We start from the raw sequence: 27,038 nt of genomic DNA, 5'->3' as shown, positions 1-27,038 counted from the left end.
TATAATTCTTTAGTTTAGCGGCGTGATTAGTTAGGTTGATGGCGAATAACTAACTTTACAACGGCCCAGCACATTCCACTGGACCGTTTACTTCTTTTGCTGAGAGCATACATATGTATGTGGGTATACATAGATATGTGTACGCTAAACAGTAATTATGTTTCTTATTTACAGGGTTCTTCAAACAGGTAAATATACATGGTATTCCAAAAAGGGTGAGTATAGAATAAAGGTAAGTAATTTTAAGCAAATATTTCATATAGGTAAATATTTCAAAGGTAAGTAAAAGGTAAATATTTATAATGTAAGTATTAGAAATTAATTCATTTCAGTATAATTATAATTTTTCTTTTCAGATAATATGTATGTATTATATATATAAATTTATTTTAATCCTCAAACTCTATAAGGTTATCGCTCATGTCTTCAACAATGTGTTTGACACTGAACGAAGTGTCAAAATTAGCGGGGTTGCTGTCGTGGAAAGCGACGCAGGGAAACAAAAAAGGAGCGGAATATCAGATATGGGTTGCCGTGATGGTAAATTTTTTTTACGAATTTAGTTTGAAAATATATATATGCGTCCTACAGAAAATTATACAGAAGTCTTGAATTGGGGTATCTGAGGACGCGTAGTTATAGCAGCATTAAGAATAGAAACGCGAGTGCTAAGTTTTTCTACCCGTTCAAAAGTTCTCCGCGAAAAACATTTTGAAACCGAGGTCGACTGCAATAACCCGTCCAAAAATGTGGAAAAAAGACACAAAAAGACGCCTTTTGTCCTGTTATCTATAGTTCAAAGGCGAAAAAGTATTCGAATTATTGGAAGCGAGGCAAAAACGCGTCTATTAATACCCCCTCGACGGTTTTGGTCGTGTCTTAGCAATCGTGCCCGGTAATAAAGTATCACAATTTGTTAATTAAAATTGTCCAAACATATGGATTTTAAAGAGAGATGTAATTAAGTGCTCATTTGAAAGTAAATAGGGATATTTCTTTGTAATTTTGCAATAAAAATTTTACAGTTCCGTTAGCAGCTACTACACTTTTCTTGGACCTAAGAAGTACAACAGTGCCAAATAGCATCCACACAAAAACGAACAAGAACAGGTGAGCGTGGCTGTGTATGTGCGCGCTGCTACATATCCTACTTGTAGACCTGTACTATGGGATGTAGCTTCAGTTTTCAAACTAGTTCGACTGTCAAATCAAATAAAAAATCAACAGACTTTTAAGTCGAATCAAGAACTTCTATATGTTGGGCAATCAGTTACGTGCAAAGCTAATTAAACAGAACCAAAGATGGCAGTTATCAAGTCAAGTCTATGCTAACTGACTGATCGCTCTTTTTACTTGACATTCAAGCAGAAATCACTTGAAGATCATCATTTAGTGATCCCTCACTGAGATGACATATTTAAAAAAGGGAGTGTCAAACGTTGCGGCATATGTTTTCAATGCTGAATCGCGATCAATTTCTAAATATTTTGCGATCCAGACCAGTATCCATCAGTATTTCCATAAGATTTTCATGCTTAATATTCAACATGAACGTTTAGCATGAAATACTGATGGGTCGTGGTCCAGATCGCAAAATATATAGAAATGTTGAAATGCTTCAACATGGATTGTGATCCGGTATTGACAGGATTGCCTCACCGTGTGATACCCGCCAAAGACGCCCTTATGTGTTTCTCAGTAGTGTCAAAGAGGATAGATATGTATATGGGGAAATCCGCCAAACTTTGGTTTTTTTGGAGAAAAAAATTTTGTTTGAAACATTGTATCACACAAATATGTTTTTGTTAGGAACATTGAGGGGTAAATTGGAGCTATAGTGCATCGCCGTTAGTCGTCTTACATTATGCCTCAAAAAGATATAGTCAAAAGATCGAGCAAAATATAGATAAATTGAGGTCGCAATGTTAAATATACATTTATTTCAACACTTCTGTACCGATTATATCGACATTTTAACAAAATATGGAGATATATGCAGCTGTTAGCCATGTAACATTTTTTTGATACATGAGACCCGGTTTTGTAGATGTCGGTAAAAATATAAAACCGAATAACCGCCGTATATTTTTTACTGCAAAGTTTGCAACACATTAGGGGGACTCATGTAACCGTATAAATGCCTTATAACGTGTGTAAACGTATAAATTTATCTAGTTTACGCAGGAGCTGTCAAATTTTGTATGAAAAATCATTTACACGATTTGTATAAATTTACGCGCACATTTCATTGTGTAAACGCGGTAAACTCAAAGGAATGCAACCTTGCAGACATTATAGACGGCATTTTCATCAAAAATCTCCAACATCAGCAAGTAAAGGCGTTTTAGTTTTGATTTTACACTTAATCTTGGTATTTTTTAATTTGTATAACAATCAAAAAATTTTTTTTGGAAATAATACAGCTGAAAAACAATCAAGTTTATCAAGAGTATTACTAGGTGTGTTCATATAACCGCGTGTGTAAATGGATATAATTTTACACCTTATAAGTTTATATGCTATCATGAGTCCCCCTATTTATTTTAACACCTTTCTACCGATTCTTTTGAAACTTTAAATACATATAGATATTTGAACGAAGTATGTTTAAGTAAAACAGTTTTAATACCCGAGATCCGTTTTTGGAGATATTGATAAAATTATAAACCCGCAAAACCTTAAATTTTGTTACTTATTTAAAAACTTCTTAACCGATTGTGTTGAAATTTTATCAGGATGTATATATGTATGTGAGGTATATTTAGGTAAAATTTTGTTGATACCCGAAACCCGGTTTTAGAGATATCGGCAAAAATATGAAACCGGGTAACCGTCAAATATTTCATACCCGTTTGCTAATTTTTACTCATCTTGGAATATTCACGCAAGGAAAGTTACTGGTGTTTGTACATGGGGCAAATATACGATATTTTCGCCAAAAATTGGCAATCGTCAAAAAGTGTAGAAAAAAATTTTTTTTTTTTTAATTTTTGTACCAAATTTGTGTTTCTTTTCATTTACTTTTAAATAAAACCTGTTTCAAAAAAAAAAAAAAAAAATATCTACACTATTTGACGATTGCCAATTTTTGTCGGAAACTTCTTATATTTGCCCCATGTACAAACATCAATAACTTTCCTTGCGTGAATATTCCAAGATCAGGCAGTTGATGATATACTACTATGGTGTAGAGAAAAAATTAACAAACGGGTATGAAGTGATAAAAGTAAAATTGTAGCTGTGCCCACAAAAACATGCTCCTGAAAAAAATTTACGCAACCAAGTGCTTCCACTTTTCTGCCTCTACCTTCAAAACTGAAAGGGCCACATCCATGGTTCAATTATGTACAGGTTGGCTCATCTCATCAGCTGATTTTATTTATGTCATTGCATGGTCGAAGGGATTGTCAAAAGGAGATGGCAAACTCAAAATGAAACCAACACATTGGCAACATTTTACTTACACATACAAAAACTGCTAAGTTTTATGTTTCCATTCCATACCATTCGCACCAACACCAATACACAGATTTTGACAATTTGAACAGACATATTTTGTTGCTTTACAGATGAGCCAACCTGTATATAGTTGAACCATGGGGCACATCGAATTTGAAGCCCCAGGTATTTTTAGTCCCTGATAGGCTATTATCATGCATAATCCAATAATTTCAATACTCAGTTGCCTCAAAAAGCTATAAGCAAAAAACTGGCAATATTGAAAAGGGCAAAAAAAAAGTATCGCTACTTTGATTGATGATAGTTTTGAGTATTGGAGGGGCACATTAATTTTGGTCATACTCTTAGAATACCCGTCTCAAAAACAACATTCAGTTTAAATTCCATAGCGTTTCAGCGATGCCTCAAAATTTTATCGAAAAAATAAAAAAAAAATCGAGGTTATCGCTTGGAAAAGTGTAAAGATCGACGTTTTTTACGTTTCGAAGTTCTGCAAAAACTTGCTATCAACTTTCTTGATTTTTAAAATCATCAGATCGGATAGTCAAAAGGTCAAACTTAATGTCCTTGTACTTTTTTATGGCCTCAAGTTTTTTGCCCGTGTGTGAAACCCGAGTATCCAAATATGTATGATATATCTATCCTCTTTGATAGTAGATTATGGCAACCGAGCCTTAGGTGGGTGTATCAAAGCGAAAATTTGCAATATCTTCTGGGATTTTGGACATGCAATTTACAGAATGTGACTGAGCACACAAAACTGAATGTTCGGTTCATGGTCTAACTTAATATGGGTTTGGGAAGTTTTGTTTTATTTATGTCGTTACTCATATATTAAGTGTATAGATTTTCTCTCGTGCCTTTGGGTATATTCAGGGAACATAAATGTTTCAATCAACAATCAGTAATCAGTCATTATATTTGCTTAATTTATTCAACCGTTTTGATCGGAAGTATTGTATATGTTTCGCTTTAACTGATAATTATCAGTTGCGAGCCCTGAATGCCATAGCACGCCGTAAAGCTGGAGCCATTGGTGCTTTATCGGTAACCGTATCGGTAACAGCTGATTCGACCAAACTTATGAGAATCAATGCAATCGATTAAATCGCTAAAGCGCCAAATACACGACAGGAACATTTCCGCGAACATTCCGCAATCTTGTTCGCAGCTTTGGCCATACACCATATGAACATTTGGCCGAACATTAGTTCTCTTTCAGACAGCGATGAATACGGACAACAATTGTGCTGCAGCAATATTGCTCGCTGTGGCAATTAATCGTAAAAAAAGAGAGAAGATCGCAAAAAAAGAATTTGGTGCAAAGAATGGTTTAAAAAATGAGCAGTTATTCAATAAATTCACTCAGAAATTTTTTATTGTCCATTTTACTTTTCCGCGCACGTCTGTTCCGTTCAGACATTAGTACGATTATGAGCTATTTCGCCATACACGCACGAACAGTTCGCGCAAATGTTCGCCAAAAATTAAAATATTTTGGTTTTTGGCGAACATTTGCGCGAACTGGCAAACACCACCATACACGACAGAAAAGTTCGCAGAAACATGACATAACGGGAATGTTCGCGGAAATGTTCGTGTCGTGTATTTGGCGCTTAAGGTCGTAACCGTATCGTAGCCAACCAATTGGGTTTTGGTTTACCGTCGTAACGATAAACAGCTGATTACGTTAGGGATACGGATACAGCGATACGACATACGGTACCAATTAAGCCGAAGTCATTGGTGCCGTATGTCGTATCGCTGTATCCGTATCCCTAACGTAATCAGCTGTTTATCGTTACGACGGTAAACCAAAACCCAATTGGTTGGCTACGATACGGTTACGACCTTAGCGGCACCAATAATCGATTGCATTGATTCTCATAAGGTTGGTCGAATCAGCTGTTAAAAGGTTACCGATACGGTTACCGATAAAGCACCAATGTCTCCAGCTTAAAGACGGTCTTAAGGGCCAATTAAACTTCCTTAACCATAACGCCATAGTCATGGCCATATTTTTACTTATCCATATCAAATTGTCATCAGTTATTGGTGCCTTAACCTAAAAATCGTGAAAATTTCGTAAAAATCAAGAAAACGCAAAAAATTACAAACACATACCACAAAACACAAGTCTCTTAGTCAAAACGTATCCAAAACAATTAATAAAATCTACAAAAACATAATAAATTCTCCAACTCAAATATTTTTAGGTTATGGATATGGCGAAAAACTAAAATCCAATTGGTTGGCTATTATATGGGCATATGGTTATGGCTTTAGCGTTATGGTATGGCACCATTAACCGATTACATTAATTTCCACAAGGTTGGTTCGATCAGCTGTTTTATCTGGTTATGGATAAGTCACCTTGCCAATGATGAATATAGTGGGAAAATCGTATGATCAGTTATTCGTGGAGCTTACGATTTCTCGAACATGCGACTGAATTGAAAGTCTAGAAGATCGCGAGTATTACAAGTAATTCGAGAATCTTGCGAGCCTTACGAGAAATTCGAGATTCGAGATCTCGCGAGCCTTACGAGTAATTCGAGACTCGAGAATCTCGCGAGAAGCCGTGTTCTTGATGTCTCGTTGAAAAATAAAATATTGCGAACAAAATTATTTGTATACTAAATTTGTTTTGAGTTAAATGTCATTGGAAGCAATATAATCAACAAAAAATCACAAGTAAAAAAAAAACCAAGTGTATAAATACTGTGCATACTGCGATTAAGTAAGAATGTCGAAAAGCTCGCGAGATTTACGGGTACTTCGAGACACAAGAATCTCGCGAGAAGTCGAGTTCTCGATTTCTCGGGTCTCGAAAATCCCGCTTGTGTTCGAGAAGAAGCGTAAGCTCTAGTTATTCGACGTAAAGGGCCAATTAATGGTGACTTATAACCATAAAACCATAACCAGATAAAACAGCTGATCGAACCTACCTTATAGAAATCAATGTAATCCATTAATGGTGCCATATCATAACGCTAATGCGATAACCATACCATAGCCAACCAATTAGTTTTTGGTTTCTCGCCATGTCCATAACCTAAAATTATTTGAGTTTGTGAATTTAATAACTCTTTGTAGATTTTATTCATTGTTTTGGATACGTTATGACTAAGAGACTTATTTTTTGTTGAATATGTTTACAATTTTTTGCGTTTTCTTCATTTCTATGAAATTTTCACGATTTTTAATAGCTCCGACACATAAGCAGTTTTTCGTATAGATGAGTTTAACACAAGCTTATGCATTACGAGTAGATTGCACGTATTTTTATGTAGAACGGTAGAATGAGCAACACTGGCGCCATCTGATATTGAAAAGTAGCCATCTCCCAAATTTTGTTCCAAGCAAATCATAAGAAGAAGAATTTGACATTTGCTTTGGCCAAGGGTGTCGGCACACTTTGCAAGTGAAATTATTTTTCCCACTGCTTGGTAAAATTTCTAACAATTTTCGGAATTGAAAATTGCAATATAACAATCGATTACGACACAAAATATGTTAGCAAGTATTTTTGTTGTATAGGGGAATGTTTACAACAGTGCTTCGCGAAATTTTGTATGTGAGTGGGCGAGGCGTAATAAACATCAATTGCTAAGTCTGAAGTTTCTTGCAATGTATAAGTTTGTGTTAAATGCATCTATATGAAAAATGTCATTGTGTCACGGCCTTAAGTTAAGGGACATTAATTCTAGATGGTTGTGGATATGGGTATGGTTACGACTATGGCGTTAGGGCTAAGGAGGTTTAATTGGCCCTTAAGTATGAACTGTTGAGTGTTCAATTGATCAGAATTGTAAATTCTTTCAACCGAGTACCCTGTGCTTGTTTGTTCAAGCTTAATTTCCATGCCAAAATCACAGCCAACGGTTGTTAGGGAAATTTTATTTCGTTTGCAAGTTTTTCGAATTTTGACTGTCGCGCAGATTCCGCGAATTTTTATCATAGAATATTTTTATTTACGTAGCAATTACGTAAAATGGAGTTGGAAAAGATACGCACACCAATCAAATTATATTCATCAATACAGATGAGTGGAAAAGCTGCAACAAAATTAAGCAGTGAAAGCGTTGAAAAGATTACAACATCTGGTGGAAGTAGATGTCAAAAAAAGATGCTGAATCCAAGAACGCCCAGTAAACCGCCTAATTGCAATATGTCAACGACCTTCAGTAGTATTTCAAGTACTTCATCCAAACAAATATCATATTCCACATCCAGTAATACGCCACCACCAAAGCGTTTTCATCGCATAAGAAATCCCTTTGAACCTGTCTTGGCGGAACGGCTGCATTTGCCATTAATTGCAAGGTAAGTGGATGGTGGGGTTAAATGCTTGTCAACTGTTATATATTTAAGTCTATTCACACAGTCCATCATTGTTTCAACGCCCAACAACGCCACAATTATCATCTACACAGTTCGAATGGAATATCGATGAAGTATCTTCGCTGCAGCCGGCAAATGTTGAACCACACGAAACACAATTTCACGACTCGCCTGATCCTGAATATGAAGCAAAAGCACAATCGGCGATAAGTTCATACTTCAAGGAGAATCAAATTGTGCCAAGTCCCGTCGATTGCCCTTTGCGCAGTCAACGTATTATACTATCCGAATTAAATAGCAATACACCAATAACAAAACCTGGAAGACGCATACGTGATTGTGGCACACAAACTGAATTAACGTTGCCTGTGATATTGCCGCGTGCATTAGAAGAAGCGCTTATGCCATATTTTCAACCGCACTTAAGTGTTGCAGATCGTTACGTGTGTGATATGGACACACAAATGCGCTTGAGCAGCGATACTAACAGCCTTAGTTTTCACGAAACAAAGGACATGTCTTTGCGACGTAAACTGTTCGATATAAATAATATTGTAGTAATCGGAGAAGAAGGGGGTAGAACACCAACACGAGAAGCTAAAACTAAAATGTCACTTTCAAATTCAAGTCCATCTTCAACAGGTGGCAGTGCACATCACGTACAATTTGCCATTATTGGTAAACTATCAGATTCATTAGACAAGAGTTCTTTCGGCTCGCTATCGCCAATTTCAGCATATGATTGCCTGTCTAACTCGCCACAGTCACCACAAAGTAATCGTAGTGCATTAAAATCAAGAATACATACATTTGTAGAAAATCTTTCTGATGCCGAGCCACTGTCACCTATACATCCACCCGTGAAGCAATCGACGAGTAGGCGTTGTCTAGATAAACAGCCACTATTAAGACAATCAAAAGAGGCAACTGTGGAAAAGGATAGTTATCGATGTAGTGCCTTGAATCAAAGTGAAGCAACTACTTTAAGTGACCTTTCGTTAGCTTGCGCTAAAGGTGGCAAAAGTGATGGTAGTGGAAACTTCACACCTGACCGCAGTTCTTCGCCATTGCATTTGATTTCTTGTACTACTGATGAAGTAGCTGGGCAACATTCTATTGATAGCAGTTTTAATATGAAAGTTAGTCGATTAGTTGTAAACAGCGCTAAATGCTTAAGACAGCAGCAAGCACGAGAAACTAATCCACACGACTACGATATCTTTGCACATGACGATACACACGAGTTGTGTGATGATGACGATATGCAGGTGTCTCAGTTATCTGCACAAAATTTCAATTGCAGCTCATCGAGCTCAACAGGTACGCCACGCAGTAAAAAACGTTCTGCAAGTCGCAAAAATCTATCGCAATCATTTTCCCTTAATTGGTTAGATGATGAAGAACAAATGGAAGCAGATAAGCAGCAAAAGCAACAAGAAAAACTAAGTATGCCAAAAACGCCATTGGATGCACCCCGTATCGATATTACAGTTGTGGATGAGTTGATTGTAAAAGAAAATGAATTGTTTAAGCAGCAGCAGGAGAAACAAAAAACACGAGAACAATTAAAAAATCTTGTAACAACCCATGAACATGATATTTGTTACAATGACGACAGCAAGAATCCTGATGCCGTTACCGATGTAACGCGCGCCTTGTTTTATCGAACCGACAGTGGTTTTAACGAAATGCCAAACAGCGGTTGTTCCTCATATTCAATAGGTATAAGCAGTCAGCAGAGTCAAACTGCGCTTTCACCCACCAAGCAATTAGATGTCAGCATGGTTTGCTGCTCAACTCCTTCAAAATGTGCTAAGACGGTCACAAATTCTGCCTCTTGACGACATAACACTAATCAGGGTGCGAAAAACGGTTTTTTTTTTAATTTATTACGTAGCGTATGCATAAAGTTCACTCCATTGCCAATTGCCTTTATTTTTTCACATATTAGATTTAAAAAAATCACGCAAAAACGAAGTCAACAATATTTGTAGTTGTACTAATTATTTCTAAGCTAATTTCTTAGAAAGCTTAATAATTATTGGCTTATAATTTATAATGCTGCTAAGTTTTGTGGAATTTTTTTTTTTTTTTTAGAACAAACGATTATGTACGAGACTGCCGGCAGCAATAAGCAATCGCCACTATCAGCAACAAGAAATGGTTGTGAAAATTAAAAGTCATGAAACTGTTATTCTTAATCAAAATTATCTAATTTCTTCCATACACACTGCTGCATAGATCTTAATTAGCATATTGCACTTATTAAACAAGTTAACACATACACATTTATAGATAAGCATTTTCATATATATAAACAATTTTATAATTTTTAACAAAATTTTAAAAATAGAATATAATTTATATAATAGAATACAAATTTGTGCTATGCCATAAATTTTTATTGTTTTACACTCATTTAATGTATGTATCTTAGTTGATCTATGTTTCAATTAAGATTTTCGATAGATTTATGTTGCATTTTGTACGCCTTTTTATATTATTTTGTCGTTATTTTATTTGTCTAATTTAATTTGGTTTTATATGTAATAATTGTTTTAGTAATGTTTAGTTTTATCATATTTCATATCATAACTTCCTTATCATACTATTTAATAATTTAGGTATATTTTTTTCAATACCCTTTATTAATAGAATTAATTTTCCTCTATTGCGAGTGCCGTTTGGCATATAATCAAGTTATGTTGATCGAATCTTTAATCGCTAAGCTATCTGGCTATCTATTACGATCGATACTCGCAATAAGAAGGGTTAGCTTATGTGTGTATTTTGTAACTCTTTCGAAATGTTTAACTACTATAATGAAAATTGTGACAGTCTCGGCGCGTGTAATATTAGTCCAATAATAAATGCAAAATATAAAATAAATTGATTTTTAATTTAATAAATTTGGGGAATATGCAAAAACTGATAAAATGCACGATATAGTGACTACCGCCTTTGTTGTAGTAACTATTCAGTATTGCTAAAGCGCTACTTAATTGATGGAATGATGCTGAACTCAAGCTGATAAATCTCTTCAAAGCCTTTTCTCCCGGGAGTGGGAGTCGAACCCGCACTCCTACTATAGTTGAAATGGTTACAAACGTATTCAGCTACGTCATGCCTTAGTTGTTGTAAAGTTTTTCCCAATTGCCTTCTCTTTGCATATTTTAATCTTTTACACATTGCATACTTCGTATGCAATTATGTGTTAAAGCTATGCTTGGTACGGCGGTTTTCAAAGAAACTTTGGTATTGTATTGTTGCTGTTTTTGTTCTATTTATAGAACTACAACGAATTAACCAATTTCGTCTGTTTGTATGATTTAATCGGGGATTGCCCGTATTGCTTTTTTTAAATGTATGAAAACATTTATTTGAAGACATTTTTTAATTTTTTATAATTTATTTAATAATTTGGGAAAAATTTTGTAAAAGATTAGAATATGTCGCCTTGTCCGTCCTGATGTCACGTTGTTTAAATTTTTCCCAAATTATTAAATAAATTATAAAAAATTAAAAAAATGCTTCAAATAAATGTTTTCATGCATTTAAAAAAAGCAATACGGGCAATCCCCGATTAAATCATTCAAGCTGATAATATTCTGAACAGCACAGTGAAAACTTTTTGTTGTGTTTGATTTGCTAGTGATAACCGGTGGATTGTCGAGGCAGTAGGGAAAGTACCTACCGTGGCGTGCCGGATTCAATACACCGGAGGAATGCCCATATCCGTAACACTTGAAGCTTTTGGGGAGTGTTCTTGCGGTAAAAACATAACCAGCACTTTCATTGCAAAGTCTGAACGACTAGGAAGCTACACGGCCCCTACTCATAACTACAAAGCTCTTAACATGGATATGACTCTACGACTCATTGCAGTTCCATGGCATTAACTGCAACTTTCCTAGTTCTTTGGGTTTAGCGAACGACTAATAACTGCAGTGTAAGCCTACTGCAACCGGCACTTCCCATATCTGCATTCAGTGACGAGAACAAATTTAAAAGCATGCGGCGCCAAAAAGCAGTGTCCAGACAGAATACCCATCAGAGCTTACAGTTCCCTCTTATTTTAGTGATAAGAATAATTTTCTTAGTCTATATCGTAAGACCTGCACGTGTTCTCTTCGCTTGGTTTCACGTTTATGCTGCTTGGTCGATCACGGACATTCCACATGCAGGCTCTTAAAATTATAGCCTTTGAAAGTTTGCTAAGGTCGTTATCCAAAAAGGGTCCTCACATTAACGAAAGCTTTTTGTTGGCTTTTATCGAAATGCTTTTGCAGGGTTGTAGGCTTCTCACATAAGCACACCACTGAACATAGGTTAACTGGACGCAAGCGTCTGAAAGTAGAGGTCTGAATGGCGATCAAAAATGTTCCTCATTTGTGTGGACTTCTTTGATGATTAACCGCATAGGTGATTTTGAGCGTTGTGTAATAATTTCCGAAAGCTATCTCAGTTTCGCTATAACAGATGTCACTTGGGACCACCAAGACAGATGAAGACTATCTACACCCGCATCTTCCTCTGCTTCCAAATAGTGTCGATAGGCAAAGTTGGGGGTAAAAGTCTAGTTGAGGGGTCGACTGTTAATACGCTACCAAAAATATCGAGAGAGGTGTCAAACGACGCGTCTTGACATCAATATAAATAATCCGAAGGCGGAAAATAAAAATTTCAACTCGTTCAAAAGATATTAACGAACAACCGAAAAATTACCCGCGGGTCCCTCCGAAACCGTGGGTGGAATCCATAGTATTTTTGCGCAGAGCACCTTTCTGCATTGGCGGCCTTTGGCCGCGCTTATAAAAAATTACCCTGGGTGGGTCCAACACCGGTTTGGGGACCAAAACTATATCCGCGCAAAACACTTATGCTCACAATTTTTTTTGTGGGTACAACAACATTACACCAACCACATGAAATCGCCAACTTCAACTGCAAATATCCCCGGACAGAGATACAATTTTTCGGATTATTGTTGTCGAGGTCAATACGCGTCTTTTGACGCCTCTCTCGATATTTTGATAGCGTATTAGCAATCGAACCCTCAACTAGACTTTTAGCTTTTTAGCTTCTCTAACCAAATTGTCAACCTCACCTACCCCGAATTCTGTTTCTTTAGCAAACGAGGCTCTTGTGTCCCAAAGTTTCTCATGGAACTAGGGGTGGGGGGTCAGGATGGCCCAGAAGGTTCAATGTGGCCGTATTAAATCGTTTCCGAGATGGCCGGGTTTGTATCTTAATGGTGCTTGTTACCGGAACGTACCGGAGCTATATCCGACAAAAGACCATAAGCATCGATAACACTCTTCAAAACCTTCGGCGAGTGACTTTATCACTACAACAACAAAAACATGTCGATAGGAATACTTTATGGGCAGGCCGTTTTCGTTCATTGGCGTGACAAAACGTCGTCCAATGAAAAAAGTGGCAAGAGTATAAAACGGATCAGCCGAGTATAGAAGGAATCAAACCAAAATAAACGGCCTAAATAACTCGCAGAAAATACCGATGTGGCAACCGTGAATACAACTCTGTGCAATACCGCCCCTTCAAAAAACGCGAGTACTCTATAAATAATGTAAGGAATACTCCTTTGGGAGTATAGGACTGCTCCAAATCTAATCTATATTCATACAAAAAATGTGCTCCAATTAACATTGCGATGTCCTAGGAGAGGAGTAGCTGATCCCACTCTCGCTTTGTTTGTGAGTATTCCATAGAGTACATTCGTGAGAGTACATTCCAAAGTACTTTCACTGTAGTACTCCATGGAGCACCCACAGAGGATCATATGCCAAAGTACTAAAGAGGAATTGTGTTGTCGGAAAAAATTATCGGAGTGAATTTAATTTAAAATGAAAGTAAATGAAGAGGGGCAATACAACTTTTATATTTTATACTACGAATATTCTCTTATTTACCATTTGCATGAATAAAGAAACTAATATTTCTCTATACTATAGTATGTATACATAAAACCAGTGCGCTGTTGCATTTTATCAGAGTTTCCAAAGTACAATTTTATTATCAGTTATTTGTATGCAATATTTTACTTTTGGCAACTCTATTCGATCGTCATCGTGTCGTGATCACTGTCGTTAAAAAACGAGCATTGATCGGCTGATGGTGGTCCGCAAACGCATTGCAAAGAAGTATTGTTAGAGTACTCCAACAAGAAGAAAATGGAACACGTAATCCAACAATTTTTGCAGCGTCTGTCAGCTGTTTAGCAACACGATCACCGCGGCGAAATGATGCAGCGCTTGATAGTGATGTGAGTAACTTTTTCTCAACAAAACACATTCATTCATTCGTTTTGGCATCTTTTCGTTTTGCTTTACGTGCATTGACGCGCTTGTGGGTTTGTTTTGTGCTTTGTGCGGTTATTTTAATTTATTTTAATTTATATTTTCCCATAACAAAACTAAAATAGTTAAACAAAAACCGTTCTGCTAGTTTTCAAAAAGTGTTGATTTATTTTTTTAGTTCATAATTGTGTGTGAAATAAAGTAAAAAAGCGCTATTTGCGTTGCAAAGGAAAATTGAAGAGGTGCATTTTTTTTCGTAAAGAAAATAAACACAAAAAGAAAGTCAATAAGTAAGTAGTGCACTCAGCCGCCATGCACTCAGTTGAGCCGATAAAAAAAGAGCATACAAAAAGTATGAAACAGTGTTAGTGTAAGCAAGCCAGCTTGGCCTATTTGCTATTTATTTATGTCCATCATCGCTCGCTGCTTTCGGCCCGATTTAAGTGAAGCGGCGAATTATTGCATTTGTGGTAAAAAAAAATCTGTGAATTTATTGGATGTGTAAAATAAATGTGAAGTGATATACTAAATAAATACCTGCTGCATGCCTATGCATGTACATATTTGCGACAGGTATCTATAGTGATTCAAAAAAATCAAAATATTAAGGTAAAAAGAGCTGGAAAGTGTTGAACCACCTGCAGAAGCAAAAAAAAAAGGTAAATTTCTACTATATTAAAATATTATTAATTGATAATTTGTGCATATTAAGATGGAATTTTGTTTAAAATGCGAAAACAAGAAATTAGAAGTAAATTTTGTAGCCATCGTGTGTCAAAACTTGCATGGGACAACAAGTTTAAAAAATTCGCGAAAGCCCGCAAAATATGTACCTTTGTACATATCGTTAGCTTAATGTGAAAATGTGCTAAGTCACTTTTTTTGAAGAATTGTATTTTAATGCAGTTTTGCAACTGAATTCAAAATACATCGATCACAAAAAAAATATAAATTTCATTTTTACGTGCTGTGGGCAATGATGTGTAAATGTGCTAAGTCGTCAGCTGTTAAAAAGAATGTGTTATATATTGCGCTGGCAATCCCTTGAGAGGGTTGCGCGACTCAACCCCTTGAAATTGGATTCACCCAGTTGCGACATGCCTTTGGTGTTTGAGAAATGCTCTGCGCTGACCATAATCTACTTCAATTCTTACATCTCGATAACTAAAGCTGCAGACATTGGTGCTTTATCGGTAACCGTATCGGTAACCTTATAACAGCTGATTCGACCAACCTTATGAGAATCAATGTAATCGATTATTGCTGCCGCTAAGGTCGTAACCGTAGCGTAGCGAACCAATTGGTTTTTGGTTTACCGTCGTAACGATAAACAGCTGATTACGTTAGGGATACGACAAACGGCACCAATGACCACAGCTTTATGAGAATCAATGCAATCGATTATTGGTGCCGCTAAGGTCGTAACCGTATCGTAGCCAACCAATTGCTTTTTGGTTTACCGTCGTAACGATAAACAGCTGATTACGTTAGGATACGACTACAGCGATACGACAAACGGCACCAATGATTACAGCTTAAATGCTTTCTTACAGACTAGTTAAAACTAGAAAACAATTCAAGCTTAAACTTATATAAGCTGTTATTAAAATTAATAACACTACTGAATCGATTTGCTAGATCTATAGTCCCAGTTATAGGTTCATTCATAGCATAATTCGTTTTATGAAATACCTATGTAAAATCACCCCCTGATTGCGAAAATCAAGGTTATTTTTAATTCTATGGTAACGTTTTTGAGATATTTACGAATTACCGTATTTAAAAAAAAAAAAAAATTGGGTTCACTTAATCATAATATCTCAAGAACGAATTGAGCAATTCCAAAATGGTTTGAAGCTTTTAAATGGTAATAAAATTGTGCATACAACACTATTTGCTGGCCCTGCAGATTCAAAGAACAATTGAAATGATTGTTCATTACTGTTTTTTTTTCAATTTTTTTTGCAAAAATATAAAAAAATTTGTACTTTGCGAGGAAGGATCTCGAAAACTTTTTATTTTTTGCAGATTTTTCTTTCCCTCTAAACTCTGTTTTGTTGAAAAAAAAAATAAGCTTTCATTCAACAAAATCGATGGACTAATACAAAAGGTATAAGCATTCAAGTAAATATATCCATTTAATACTTAAGTACCCTACTGGTACATATATGTTAGTATTCGAATATCAGTTAGTTAGCAGGTAGATTTTCGAAGGGTTATTAGATACAAAAAACTGTTAGTGTCGTTTTCTCAAACCCAGGTACATTTCAAGCAAGAGCATATTTTTAAGGCAGGTAGTGTTTGTAGAACTAGTGAACCTTTTTGTCTAGGCAGGCTTAAATTTTTACTTAGGATAGGATAGGTTAGGTGGTAACTGCCCTGATAAGGATAGCTCACTTGGGCAACACGAAGGTCCGTTGTGATACCACATACACTAAAAATAACGGTGACTTAGATCTAGCTACTTAGAGAATCGTTGGGTAGCAACTATAAAACTCCGAATGATACCGATCTCAACTTTGGATAAATCCTCGGGAGATCCAAGTGAGTCGCGACCGAAGTACTTTCGCCTAGTTCTGGCAAAAGCTGGGCAATCAAGCATAAAGTGATTTGGTGATTCCACCTCATCATCCTCCATACAGCTGCAGCAGGATGGAGTTTCCAGTATATTGAGACGTACCGCATCAAAACCCCAATGACCATTGATAGGTGAGCCTTAGTGAACCCAATTATTTCAGCAGACCTTCTGCCATACACTTTCTGCCAGAAAGATCTTGCTACCCTGCAAGACGTGGTGTCCGTCCAACGTTTGCTGAGCTGACTCGAGGCCCAGCTATGGAGGAGCAATCCACAGGTGGCCAGCAGGATCCCGAAATCCCTACAGCCATTTGCATCCGGTTCAGTTGTACCGATGCGGGCTAAGAGAACCGCTTGACAGTTACCCGGATATCACTATGGCCCGGGACCCAGATAATCTTAGTTGTAAAATAATTCGATGCAATCGCAAACGAGGCCAGGTACTCCCAGACCACCCTCTATCGCACTGTAGTTGAGCTCAAGGCCTTGATAGCTGCTTGGCTATCAGAGTAGATGTTAAATTCCCTAACCGTAGTAGCACTGGATAGCATTCCATCCACCGCATCCTTAATCGCAGCAACTGCCGCTTGGAATACACTGCAGTGATCAGCCAACTTAAACTTGCGGATTAAATTTAGCTCTTGACAAAAGTCCCGTTCTGTCCGGGATAAAGTCGAAACTGGTAAGAAAGCTAGAGTGTCCGCGGTCAGAAAGTCCATATCCCATATCACGAAGCCTGACCAACGACCTTGCCGCGGCCGCCTTTCCCGCAATATCTACTGGATATATGTTCAGCATGACGTTCATTGCCAAGGTAGGTGTTGTTCTTAGATCAGCGCCGTCCGTTGCACTGACTCTGACATTTTGGAGTGCTCGCCGTGTCCAGTGCTTTCCACCAGACCAGCACCCCATATAGCAGAATCGGTTTAATACTCTTGGCGAGAGTCCCCATCTCTTTCCGATAGCCCCTCTGCAGCAGTACAAGGCAATGGCGGCCTTCCTGGCCCGATCTTCCACATTGGGTCTCCAGGGAGTTCTGAAATCGGGCAACTTATATCTCTTTGTGAAAAGAACCAATTCCGTTTTTCCCGGGTTGACCGCCAATCCACATGATTCAGCCCACCTAGCCACAGTATCCAGGTAGCCCTGCAGATCATCGCGCACGGTGCCCAGAAATTTGCTTCTGACTAGGATAGCGAGGTCATCTGCATAGGCAGCCACCCGACAACCATTGGCTTCCACCTCCACAACAAGCTCGTTGACTACCACAACCCAGAAGAGAGGAGACAGGACACCCCCTGTGGCGTACCCCTGCACACCTTCCTCTTAATTATGGCCCCTCCCCACTCCGCTGCGATAATACTGCCGCATAGAAGTTTGCTAAAAAATTCAACCAGAGCCGCCTGGACTCTTAAACCCACCAGAGCTCTTTCGATTGCCCCTGGTAAGACATTGTTAAAAGCCCCCTCGATGTCTAGAGAGGCACCCAGAACATACTCTTTGTGTTCTAGGGACCCCTCTATTTGCTTTACAATCGAATGGAGAGCCGTTTCCGTCGATATGCTCTTGCAGTACGCATGCTGTGAAGCCGACAGTAACCCCCGAGGTATCATTTCCCGTAGGCACAGTTCAATCAACCGCTCAAACGTCTTAAGAAGAAACGACGAGAGACTGATTGGCCTGAAATCCTAAGGTGATACCTGAGAGCTTCTGCCGGCCTTCGGAATGAAAATAACCCTAACCGTGTGCCAAGACTTTCGGATATAGTTAAGCCTGAGGCAGTTAGTATAGATGATGGCCAACCAGCGGCAGGAAATCCCCAAAGACTTTTGAAGTTGCACAGGAATGATTCCATCCGGGCCCGGAGACTTATAGGGCTTGAACGACCCTATAGCCCAGGTTATTTGACTTTCCCGTATTGGAATGGCAGGCACTTCTGCATGGCCAACGACCGCCGACCATGCAGGCGAAGATCCCTGTGCTACTGGGACATCGGGAAAATGATTGTCCAGTAAAAGCTTTAGGGACTCCTCGCTACTCATCGACCAGCCCCCATCATCATCTCGCAGATACCCCGGAGGAGCGGGATTCCTAGAGAGTATTTTTCTAAGCCTCGCGGATTCATTGCAGCCTTCTACGTTTTCGCAGAAGCTTCGCCATGCATCTCGCTTGGCTATCCTTATTTCATATTTATAAATCCCCAGACTCACCTTATAGAGCTCCCAGTCCGAGGGTAATTTACTCCTCCTGGCTCTGTTGAAGAGCCGCCGACTGGACGCTCTTAGGTCGTCAAGAGAATCCGACCACCAGGGCGGCTTACCCTTCTCCCTGTAAATTTTCAATGGGCAGGACAGCTGAAAGGCGCTATTGCTTGCCGAGGTGAAGTTTTCCACCAGAACGTCTATCTCAGATTCGGACAGGTCCGAACTAACGGTAGGCGCCGCAGGCAATAGCTATCCCAGCTTCCTACAGTACAAGTCCCAGTTAGTACTTTTAGGGTTCCTAAAATATATTTTACCGGGACGTTCTTTGTTCACCGAGAACTGAATATATCGGTGATCAGAGAAGGAGTGATCGTTGAGAACCCTCCAGCCAGATATCCGGCCTTCCAGTTCTCTACTAACCAGGGTGAGGTCCAGGACCTCCTCCCTTACCGCAGTAATAAAAGTCGGGTCATTCCCCCTTTACATATACAAAGTCCCTCATCTACAATAAAATTAAATAAAGACTCACCTCTAGTGTTGGTATCCGAGCTTCCCCAGATGCTATGATGGGCATTAGCATCGGCACCGATGATCACGCCAACACCTCTCCGCCTTGCTTCAGCGGTGATTTCGCCCAGTATCGCAGGTGGTGGTCCCGCTACGTCGCCGTGGGGCATGTACGCCGAGACCATCCACATTTCATTACTTCCTCGCTCGAGGCAGACCGTGGTTACGTCAGCATTGCTGAAATTAGAGAGAATAAAAGCTTTAATCTCTTTTTTAACAAGCACACAGGATCTAGGCCTACTTGCCTCCCCATGCACCAAGGTGTTGAATTTTCCAGTCCTTAATCCAGAAATCTTACTGCTTACTGTTACTATTCAGCCACGGCTCCTGGACAAGGACTATATCCACTCCGCCTTTTTCAAAGCAGAGCAACAAATTTGCGGAGGCCGCCTTAGAGTGCTGCAGATTGATTTGACGGATTTCCATCAAAACCGCTGTTCTTCCGCACCCCATCCTTGGCGGATTCGTGTAGTCGCCCTTCGACGGTCTCGTGGTTATCTATGCTACGTAGGAAGGCCACGCGAGGGTTGACGCATTACCTTATGAGTAATGCGTTCAGAGCCAGACCGGACGCAAAGCGGGAAAATCTTCAACCGCACCTACACCACCAACTTAACGGCGACGGAGCCGGAACGTACCTTGAGGCCCGCCACGGTTTTAACGGGACGTGGGCAGGTGCAGCATTAGCCTACCAGCCGTTTCGATAGGGTTTCACCCCGACGTACTAAGGTGGCAGAATACCGCACCTACCAGCCCAAAGTCATCAATTCCTAAACATAGTCAAAATCAAAGCCTCTAACAATCCAGTTCATCACCGTTGTGTACCGATCTTGACCCTTAACAGGGTCCTCCCTCCCCTGAGCTCGGCACAATGACTCAGGGGTGCGGGTTTTATCGAGTTGTACTCTCTAGATCCGCCATTATTAGTAGAAGCAGGGGCACCTCGTGCAGGACGTGATAACTAATCACGCGTGACATTCGTCACTATGGCCGGTCTAAGACTGATAACAGTCCCTGATCCAGAATCTGGAACCACTTATGATATCCAAGCCAAGTATCTTAGCCCCCTTAAATTTTTACTTGATCTAAGTACAAATAATAGTACATGTGCCTTGTTCCTTCATAATATCTGCAAGGCTCGCCGGATACTGTTCAGTTTATAATTGCAGTTTATAACCCGTCATACTTATAAATATAATATGAATAAAACGGCGCGAGAGTTTGAGTGTACAAATGATCCAGATATGTTCTGTTTCATCTGCGGTCAAATATCGTTAAAAGGATGCGACGTGTGTTTTCAAATCCTTTGAAACTTAAGTTACATACTATAAGTATTTTGGAATTGGGCCCAAAAACAATGAAAAACCATGGACACCGAATACTGTGCGCACCACATGTCGAGTCGAATTGATTTTTTCGGAAACCTGAACAAAAAGGTGCTTTGTAAAAATTGGGAATTTGCTCCCTTTTAATGCATAGCGGACTAATTTCTGAAACTATCTATTTAGGCGACATATGAAATTTATTACACCAATGAAGTGGAGGGAACCAACTTGCAAAGTACTTGGGGTTGGAAAGTCTAGAAAAGTAACCTATGCGAGCGTATCTACAGTGTCATTTCCAGAACTAAATACAACGGAAGCTACATTGCCAGAATCAAATTTAACTTTAGTTCCGGCTCCAGTTACATTGTCAACAGCAGTATCTGATTACGCGGCATCATGTTGTACTGGATTTCAAACGGAAAACGAAAGAAAATCTTTGTCACAATCACAACTCAATGATTGGATAAGGGATATGGAATTGTCAAAGGAAAAGGCTGAAATACACGCCTCTCGTTCGCAACAATTTAAATTTGTTTCATCCGATGTTAAGGTAACATATTATAGAACTCGTCACGAACAATTTTCCAAGTACTATACGAAGGAGGACAGTGTTTGTTACTGCAAAGACATTGCTGGTCTATTCAAACACTTTGGTGAACCATATGATTCAAAAGAGTGGCGATTGTTCATAGACGGCAATAAATTAAGTTTAAAGGCCGTATTATTTCATATTGGCAACCAAAAGCCATCTATCCCGATCGCGCATGCAGTAAGTACGAAGGAAACGTATGAGATAATGCAAAAATTGCTCAAATTAATCAAACACGAAGAACATGATTGGAAAATATATGCCGATCTTAAAGTCGTTGGAATGCTATGTGGTCTACAAAGTGGATACACAAAATACTGTTGCTTTCTATGCAAATTGGATAGCCGAGCTCGTCAAGACCACTACATCATAAAGGATTGGCCAGAACGAATCGAGTTTCAAGTTGGGGTGGATAATATAAAATACTCCCCACTTATAAAGAAGGAAAAAATAATTCTACCTCCGCTCCACATCAAGCTCGGCCTTATCAAAAACTTTGTCAAGGTTTTGGACAAAGAAGGCAAAGCTTTTCATCATTTGAAGACAATCTTTCCAGAGATTTCAGAAGCAAAAATAAAGGAAGGGATTTTTGTGGGACCGCAAATAAGGAAAATGATAACCAATAACCATTTCAAAAAACTATTGTCAGTGGAGGCAGCAGCGTGGGATTCTTTTGAAAAGTCGTTACTTCTTTTTTAGGCAAACACAAATGTCCTAATTACGAGATGATAGTGAACGACTTAATCAAAAACTATGCGGAAATGGGTAAATAAAAAAACATATTTAAGACCGTTTCCCTCAGTTAACTTTAAACCTATCTGCCCGATAAACAAAAAAATTGTATGAAATTTTTTAAATTTACATGAGAATATATAGCCCTAATATGTCTTAAAAAATTCATTTTCTGCACTCCCATTTAATTTTTTTCCCGCAAAATCTTGGCAACGAAAGTGACTAGCATGGCGAAAGGTTTCACCAGCAAATGAAAGTGATTGAAAGTCGGTATCAAGGATTCTGGGATGTCGCTATGATGGGTGACTACTGTTGGTTTCTCATAAGAGAAACCGATCCTAATTTAAATAAGCATCAAAACAAGACACAAAACTTTTTCAATTATAAAATAAGATCATAGAGTTAAGACAGAATCATATGTACATATGCTATTATTTGTAGAGTACTTAGGTTTTATTATATGGATATATTTATTTGAATGCTTTTAACTTTTGTATTAGTCCATCGATTTCGTTGGATGAAAGCTTATTTTTTTTGCAATGAAACAGCTTAGAGAATAAAAAAAATCTGCAAAAAAATAAAAATGTTTCGAGATCCTTCCTCGCAAAGACAAATTTTTTGATATTTTTACAAAAAAAAAAATTGAAAAAATCCGTAATGATTGTTCGTTATCTTTGAATCTGCAGCAAAAAGTGTTGTATGCACAGTGTATAGCAAATTTTTGACCTTTTAAAAGCTTCAAACGGTTTTGGAATTGCTCAATTCGTTCTTGAGATATATATGATTAAGTGGACCCAATGTTTTTTTTTTTTTTTTGAAAAAACGATAATTCGTAAATATCTCAAAAACGTTACCATAGAATTAAAAATAACATTGATTTTCGGAATCAGGGGGTGATTTTACATGGGAATTTCATAATGGCGTCTCTGGTGCGTTTTAGTTGTAAACCAGTGTAATCTATTATGCCGGAGATAACGCAGTGGAATATATGGAATGAACGAATTAGATAAATCAGGCCAATTCGTGCTAAACTTTATTACATTATAGGCAAGCATTAGTGAGATAAAAGTTCTTCTGTCATGCAAAGCCTGAATACCAAGCAATTTGTGCCTGCTGGTATATGATGGGAGGCCGTCTGGCCAGTGAAGCATACGTAAAGCAATTTTTGTAACAATTTATTGAACTTTCTCAATTGTATAGGAGTTCGATTCATAGAAAGGATTCCATATTATTGAGAAATATTCAAGACCACTTCTGACCAAGAATATATAAAGTGCCTTCAATGTCATAGGGTCCTTAAAGTCACTGGTGCTTCGTCTACTGAACGACGACGACAACGAAATAAGTGTGACTAGAAAAAGATAGTTTGGAGTAAAAAATTACACCCAAGTCTTTACTCTCTTGACAACGACTAAGAGATTTAGCACTTAGTTTGTAGATAAAGTATGTGGCAGTTGTCTTTATGGAATAAGACACAACACAGCATTTGTTTGAATTTAAAAATAAGTTATTGTCTGCGCACCATCCGGCAAAAGAGTCCAGATCGGAACGGTGGCCGCCAATTGTTGGAAATAGTTTGACAAATAAATAGTATTTTTTGTGAAATATATAGTTTTAGTGTTATATTTCAATCATTAAAGGGGAGGAGTGATGGGGAAACATATTGAGTAAAAAGTGCTAAGTCAGGAGAAAAAATTAGTTTTGAGTTCGGAAATTGTGCTAATTCATAAAATAGCTGCTGGGTTAGCATACATGATTTTTATTTATCTTTTTCAAAGCTTCTACACTCAAAAGTATTGCAACTAAGGTATACTCATTCACAGTTTTGGAAAAAAAAGTTATTTCAAAAATTATTAATTTTTTTTCGTCTCCTGTAAAATTCGTAAAAGTTGACTTATCACATTTACACATTAAGCTAACGATATGTATATACCCAGGTGTATGGCAGAATTTTCCTCAAGCATGTCCGAGTTTGGAGAAATATCGCACGAATTAGGCTCCAGGAATGGCGACCGTTATACATCTTAATATATATTTTTCTTCTGTATTTCTCCTAAACGACTTGACCGATTTTGTGTGTATGTTCTAGGGGATTTGAGCAAGCTTAATTTTTTGTTTTTTTTTGAAGGAGGGTAGGGATTTTAAGTACTGCCGCGCCTTGACTAGTAATATATATGGTGTAAGAACATCTTTCACAATACCTTCTATTGGGAGTGCAAAGCCTTTCCCTAAATCCAGATTTATTCGTGATTTTAGGTGTAATCCTTTAAATTGGATGAGAGTAAAAGAGAGAGAAATAGAGCAATTGAAAGGCGGAAAGTACGTTGAGAGACAGGTATTTTTTTTGCTGAAGCTGCAATATGACAAATGCCTCTGTTTATTGAAAAATTAGATAAATCGCAGATAGGAATATCGGACAGGGGAACGTCTCAATTGTGTATTTACATATATACATACATATAATGTAAACATATGAAATATTTTGAAAATTGCACCTGCTATAGTTTCATATACTATATGCAACTTTAACCGCTAACTAACCCCAGACTCACAACATTTGCTGAAGTTGGTCGCGTGTGTATTGAAGCGTTTAGCTCAACGTTACGTCCGGCATGTAGTTACCAATTAGTAAGCTACGACAGAGCTTTGAAAATGATAAATCTACAAAAACAAAACGGTAGGTAATACAATAAACACACATTGACTTTTACTGCTGCCGTTGCTATTATTATTTCTCCCTCATCTATCATCTTCCTATTTGTCATGTATGTACGTGAATGCGTAGACGCAACAGGCGAAAGTTTCATGCCAACATCGTTAGCTAAATATGCAGTGCCATTCATACCAGGCAGCGAAACAATTCACACATTTTTATTTGAAGAGGCCATAACTTTATTTGACCTTATGTCCGTTGACCTTATGTCACCTCACTTTAGAAACTGCTTCGTCAGGGTATGTTAGGTTGAACTAGCCTGTCAATAAGAGCTCACATAGACTGAATGTGTCCATAGCGTTACCAGAATTTGTTTGACGACCAAACGTAAGAATCCCAATCAGGTGCCAGGATTTATGTTATATAATAACTTCGTCCTCTGGGCAAATACTAGAATCTTTCTAGTACCTAGCTTAATTGCTACCTTGAGACCTTGCAACTTTCCCGCCTCTAATATCCTTTAGCTGGCGAGTGCAGGACACGAACACAGAACGTGCTCAACCGCCTCTTCTTGCAGCTCGCACTCTCTATATCAGCTATTACTGACGATGCCAGAAGGCAGTGCCCAGTTTAAACTCGCACCGGGCATTAGATAATGTTTAGAAGACCCACCTAGCGGCAATTATTGAAGACTCGCAGCAGCTGTTAAATAACTAGCTATAAAACGGGTTGTGCTTAAAAGCGGAGTTACGCACTTTTGTTGGTCTGCTGACTACATTAAATACGTAATGATTTGGGTGGTGGCTTGGAATCACGTCCTTTCCAACCTCCCACTCTTATCACCAGCTCCAGTAACTTTGGGCGGGTGTCTTGGAATCACGTCCTGTCCAACCTCCCACACATCACAGCCCTACTTGTTATGTGTCAAATATACATCTGCTCGAAATCACGCCCATTCCGACAGCACTAATAATCAATTCCCGTTGCTCGGCATCACAGTCCATCCCGACAACTGATTTAATAATGTATATACATATTTTATAATATAATTTTGTTCAATATGTATGCTTCTGTAATTTATCTGTAATCCGTACTATATTTAGTCTGATTAATTGTTAAATTTGTAGACTAATAAATAAATAAATAAATAGTGTATAACCTATAGCTGAATCGGTTACGATAAATCGCGGAAACTCATAAGTGTAGATTAAGTTATGCACTTAGCAGTCATATAGAGTTAAGTGCATATGTATACACATGTAAAAAAAACACAGCTATTTACTACACACACAACATCATCATGGCTTATGCTTTTCTGCACAGTGATGTGCCTTATTATTGCTTTGTAACTTGTTGTTTTTGTTGGTGATGCTGGATTTGTTGTTTATTTTTTATTCACAATATAGGTGCTAATTATTTATTATTATTATTACATACCTATGTTTATGTGTTTATCAAAATAGCACAAACATATACCTCTCTCACTTTTACGTGGAAAAAAAAATACCTATTGGGAAAATTTCCGTGAATTTGCCGTAATTTATCCGTGAAACAAAAAAATTTGCCGTGGCCATATTTTAGAAAATACAGGGTGGCACGCCAACTTCACGTGAAGTTAGCGTGCCACCCTCAGAAAACCACCTTAGAGACCAGCTAGGAAAATAATTCTTGCACACGAATTTGCCGTAAATTTGCCGTAGATAAGTGGCATATTATATAATTCCGAAAAAATAAAATTTAACTTTTTTTTATGGTGCACCGCCAACTTCACGTGAAGTTAGCGTGCCACTTTTCGAAAAACACCTTAGACACCAGTTAGGAAAATAATTCTTGCACGTGAATTTGCCGTGAATTATCCGTGAAACAAAAAAATTTTCCGCGGCCATGTTTTAGAAAATACAGGGTGCCACGCCAACTTCACGTGAAGTTAGCGTGCCACTCTCAGAAAACCACCTTAGAGGCCAGCTAGAAAAATAATTCTTGCACACGAATTTGCCGTAAATTTGCCGTAGATAAGTGGCATATTTTATAACTTCGAAAAAAAAAAATTTAAATTTTTTTTTATGTTGAACCGCCAACTTCACGTGAAGTCAGGGTGTCACTTTTCGAAAACCACCTTAGACACCAGTTAGGAAAATAATTCTTGCACGTGAATTTGCCGTGAATTATCCGTGAAACAAAAAAATTTACGCGGCCATGTTTTAGAAAATACAGGTTTGCACGCCAACTTCACGTGAAGTTAGCGTGCCACCATCAGAAAACCACCTT

General features: G+C 38.1%; 2 protein-coding genes across 5 annotated transcripts in view; both read left to right on the top strand.

Moving 5' to 3' along the window:
- Positions 1-7,321: 7,321 nt before the first annotated feature.
- Positions 7,322-10,692, top strand: bora (aurora kinase A activator-like protein bora). 2 transcript variants are annotated; one of them, XM_067791650.1, is made up of 3 exons: positions 7,322-7,785; positions 7,847-9,663; positions 9,901-10,692. In XM_067791650.1, exons 1-2 carry the CDS (start codon positions 7,454-7,456, stop codon positions 9,642-9,644), a joined length of 2,130 nt encoding a protein of 709 aa, XP_067647751.1. In that variant the 5' UTR covers positions 7,322-7,453; the 3' UTR covers positions 9,645-9,663; positions 9,901-10,692. The 2 variants fall into 2 exon arrangements, with proteins under 2 accessions (XP_067647751.1, XP_067647750.1); XM_067791649.1 differs by having other exon boundaries at positions 7,847-10,692.
- Positions 10,693-14,148: 3,456 nt separating this feature from the next.
- Positions 14,149-27,038, top strand: part of MYPT-75D (Myosin phosphatase targeting subunit 75D) — a 531,155-nt gene continuing 518,265 nt past the window's right edge. For all 3 annotated transcript variants that reach the window (XM_067787391.1, XM_067787389.1, XM_067787390.1), the window contains exon 1: positions 14,149-14,782. The gene's annotated coding sequence lies outside the window, so the exon portion shown is untranslated. The remainder of the gene's footprint in view (positions 14,783-27,038) is intronic.

This window comes from Eurosta solidaginis, chromosome 5, assembly GCF_040869045.1.
Source record: "Eurosta solidaginis isolate ZX-2024a chromosome 5, ASM4086904v1, whole genome shotgun sequence".
Lineage (NCBI taxonomy): Eukaryota > Metazoa > Arthropoda > Insecta > Diptera > Tephritidae > Eurosta > Eurosta solidaginis.
This window is presented reverse-complemented; position numbering and strand designations above follow the sequence as displayed.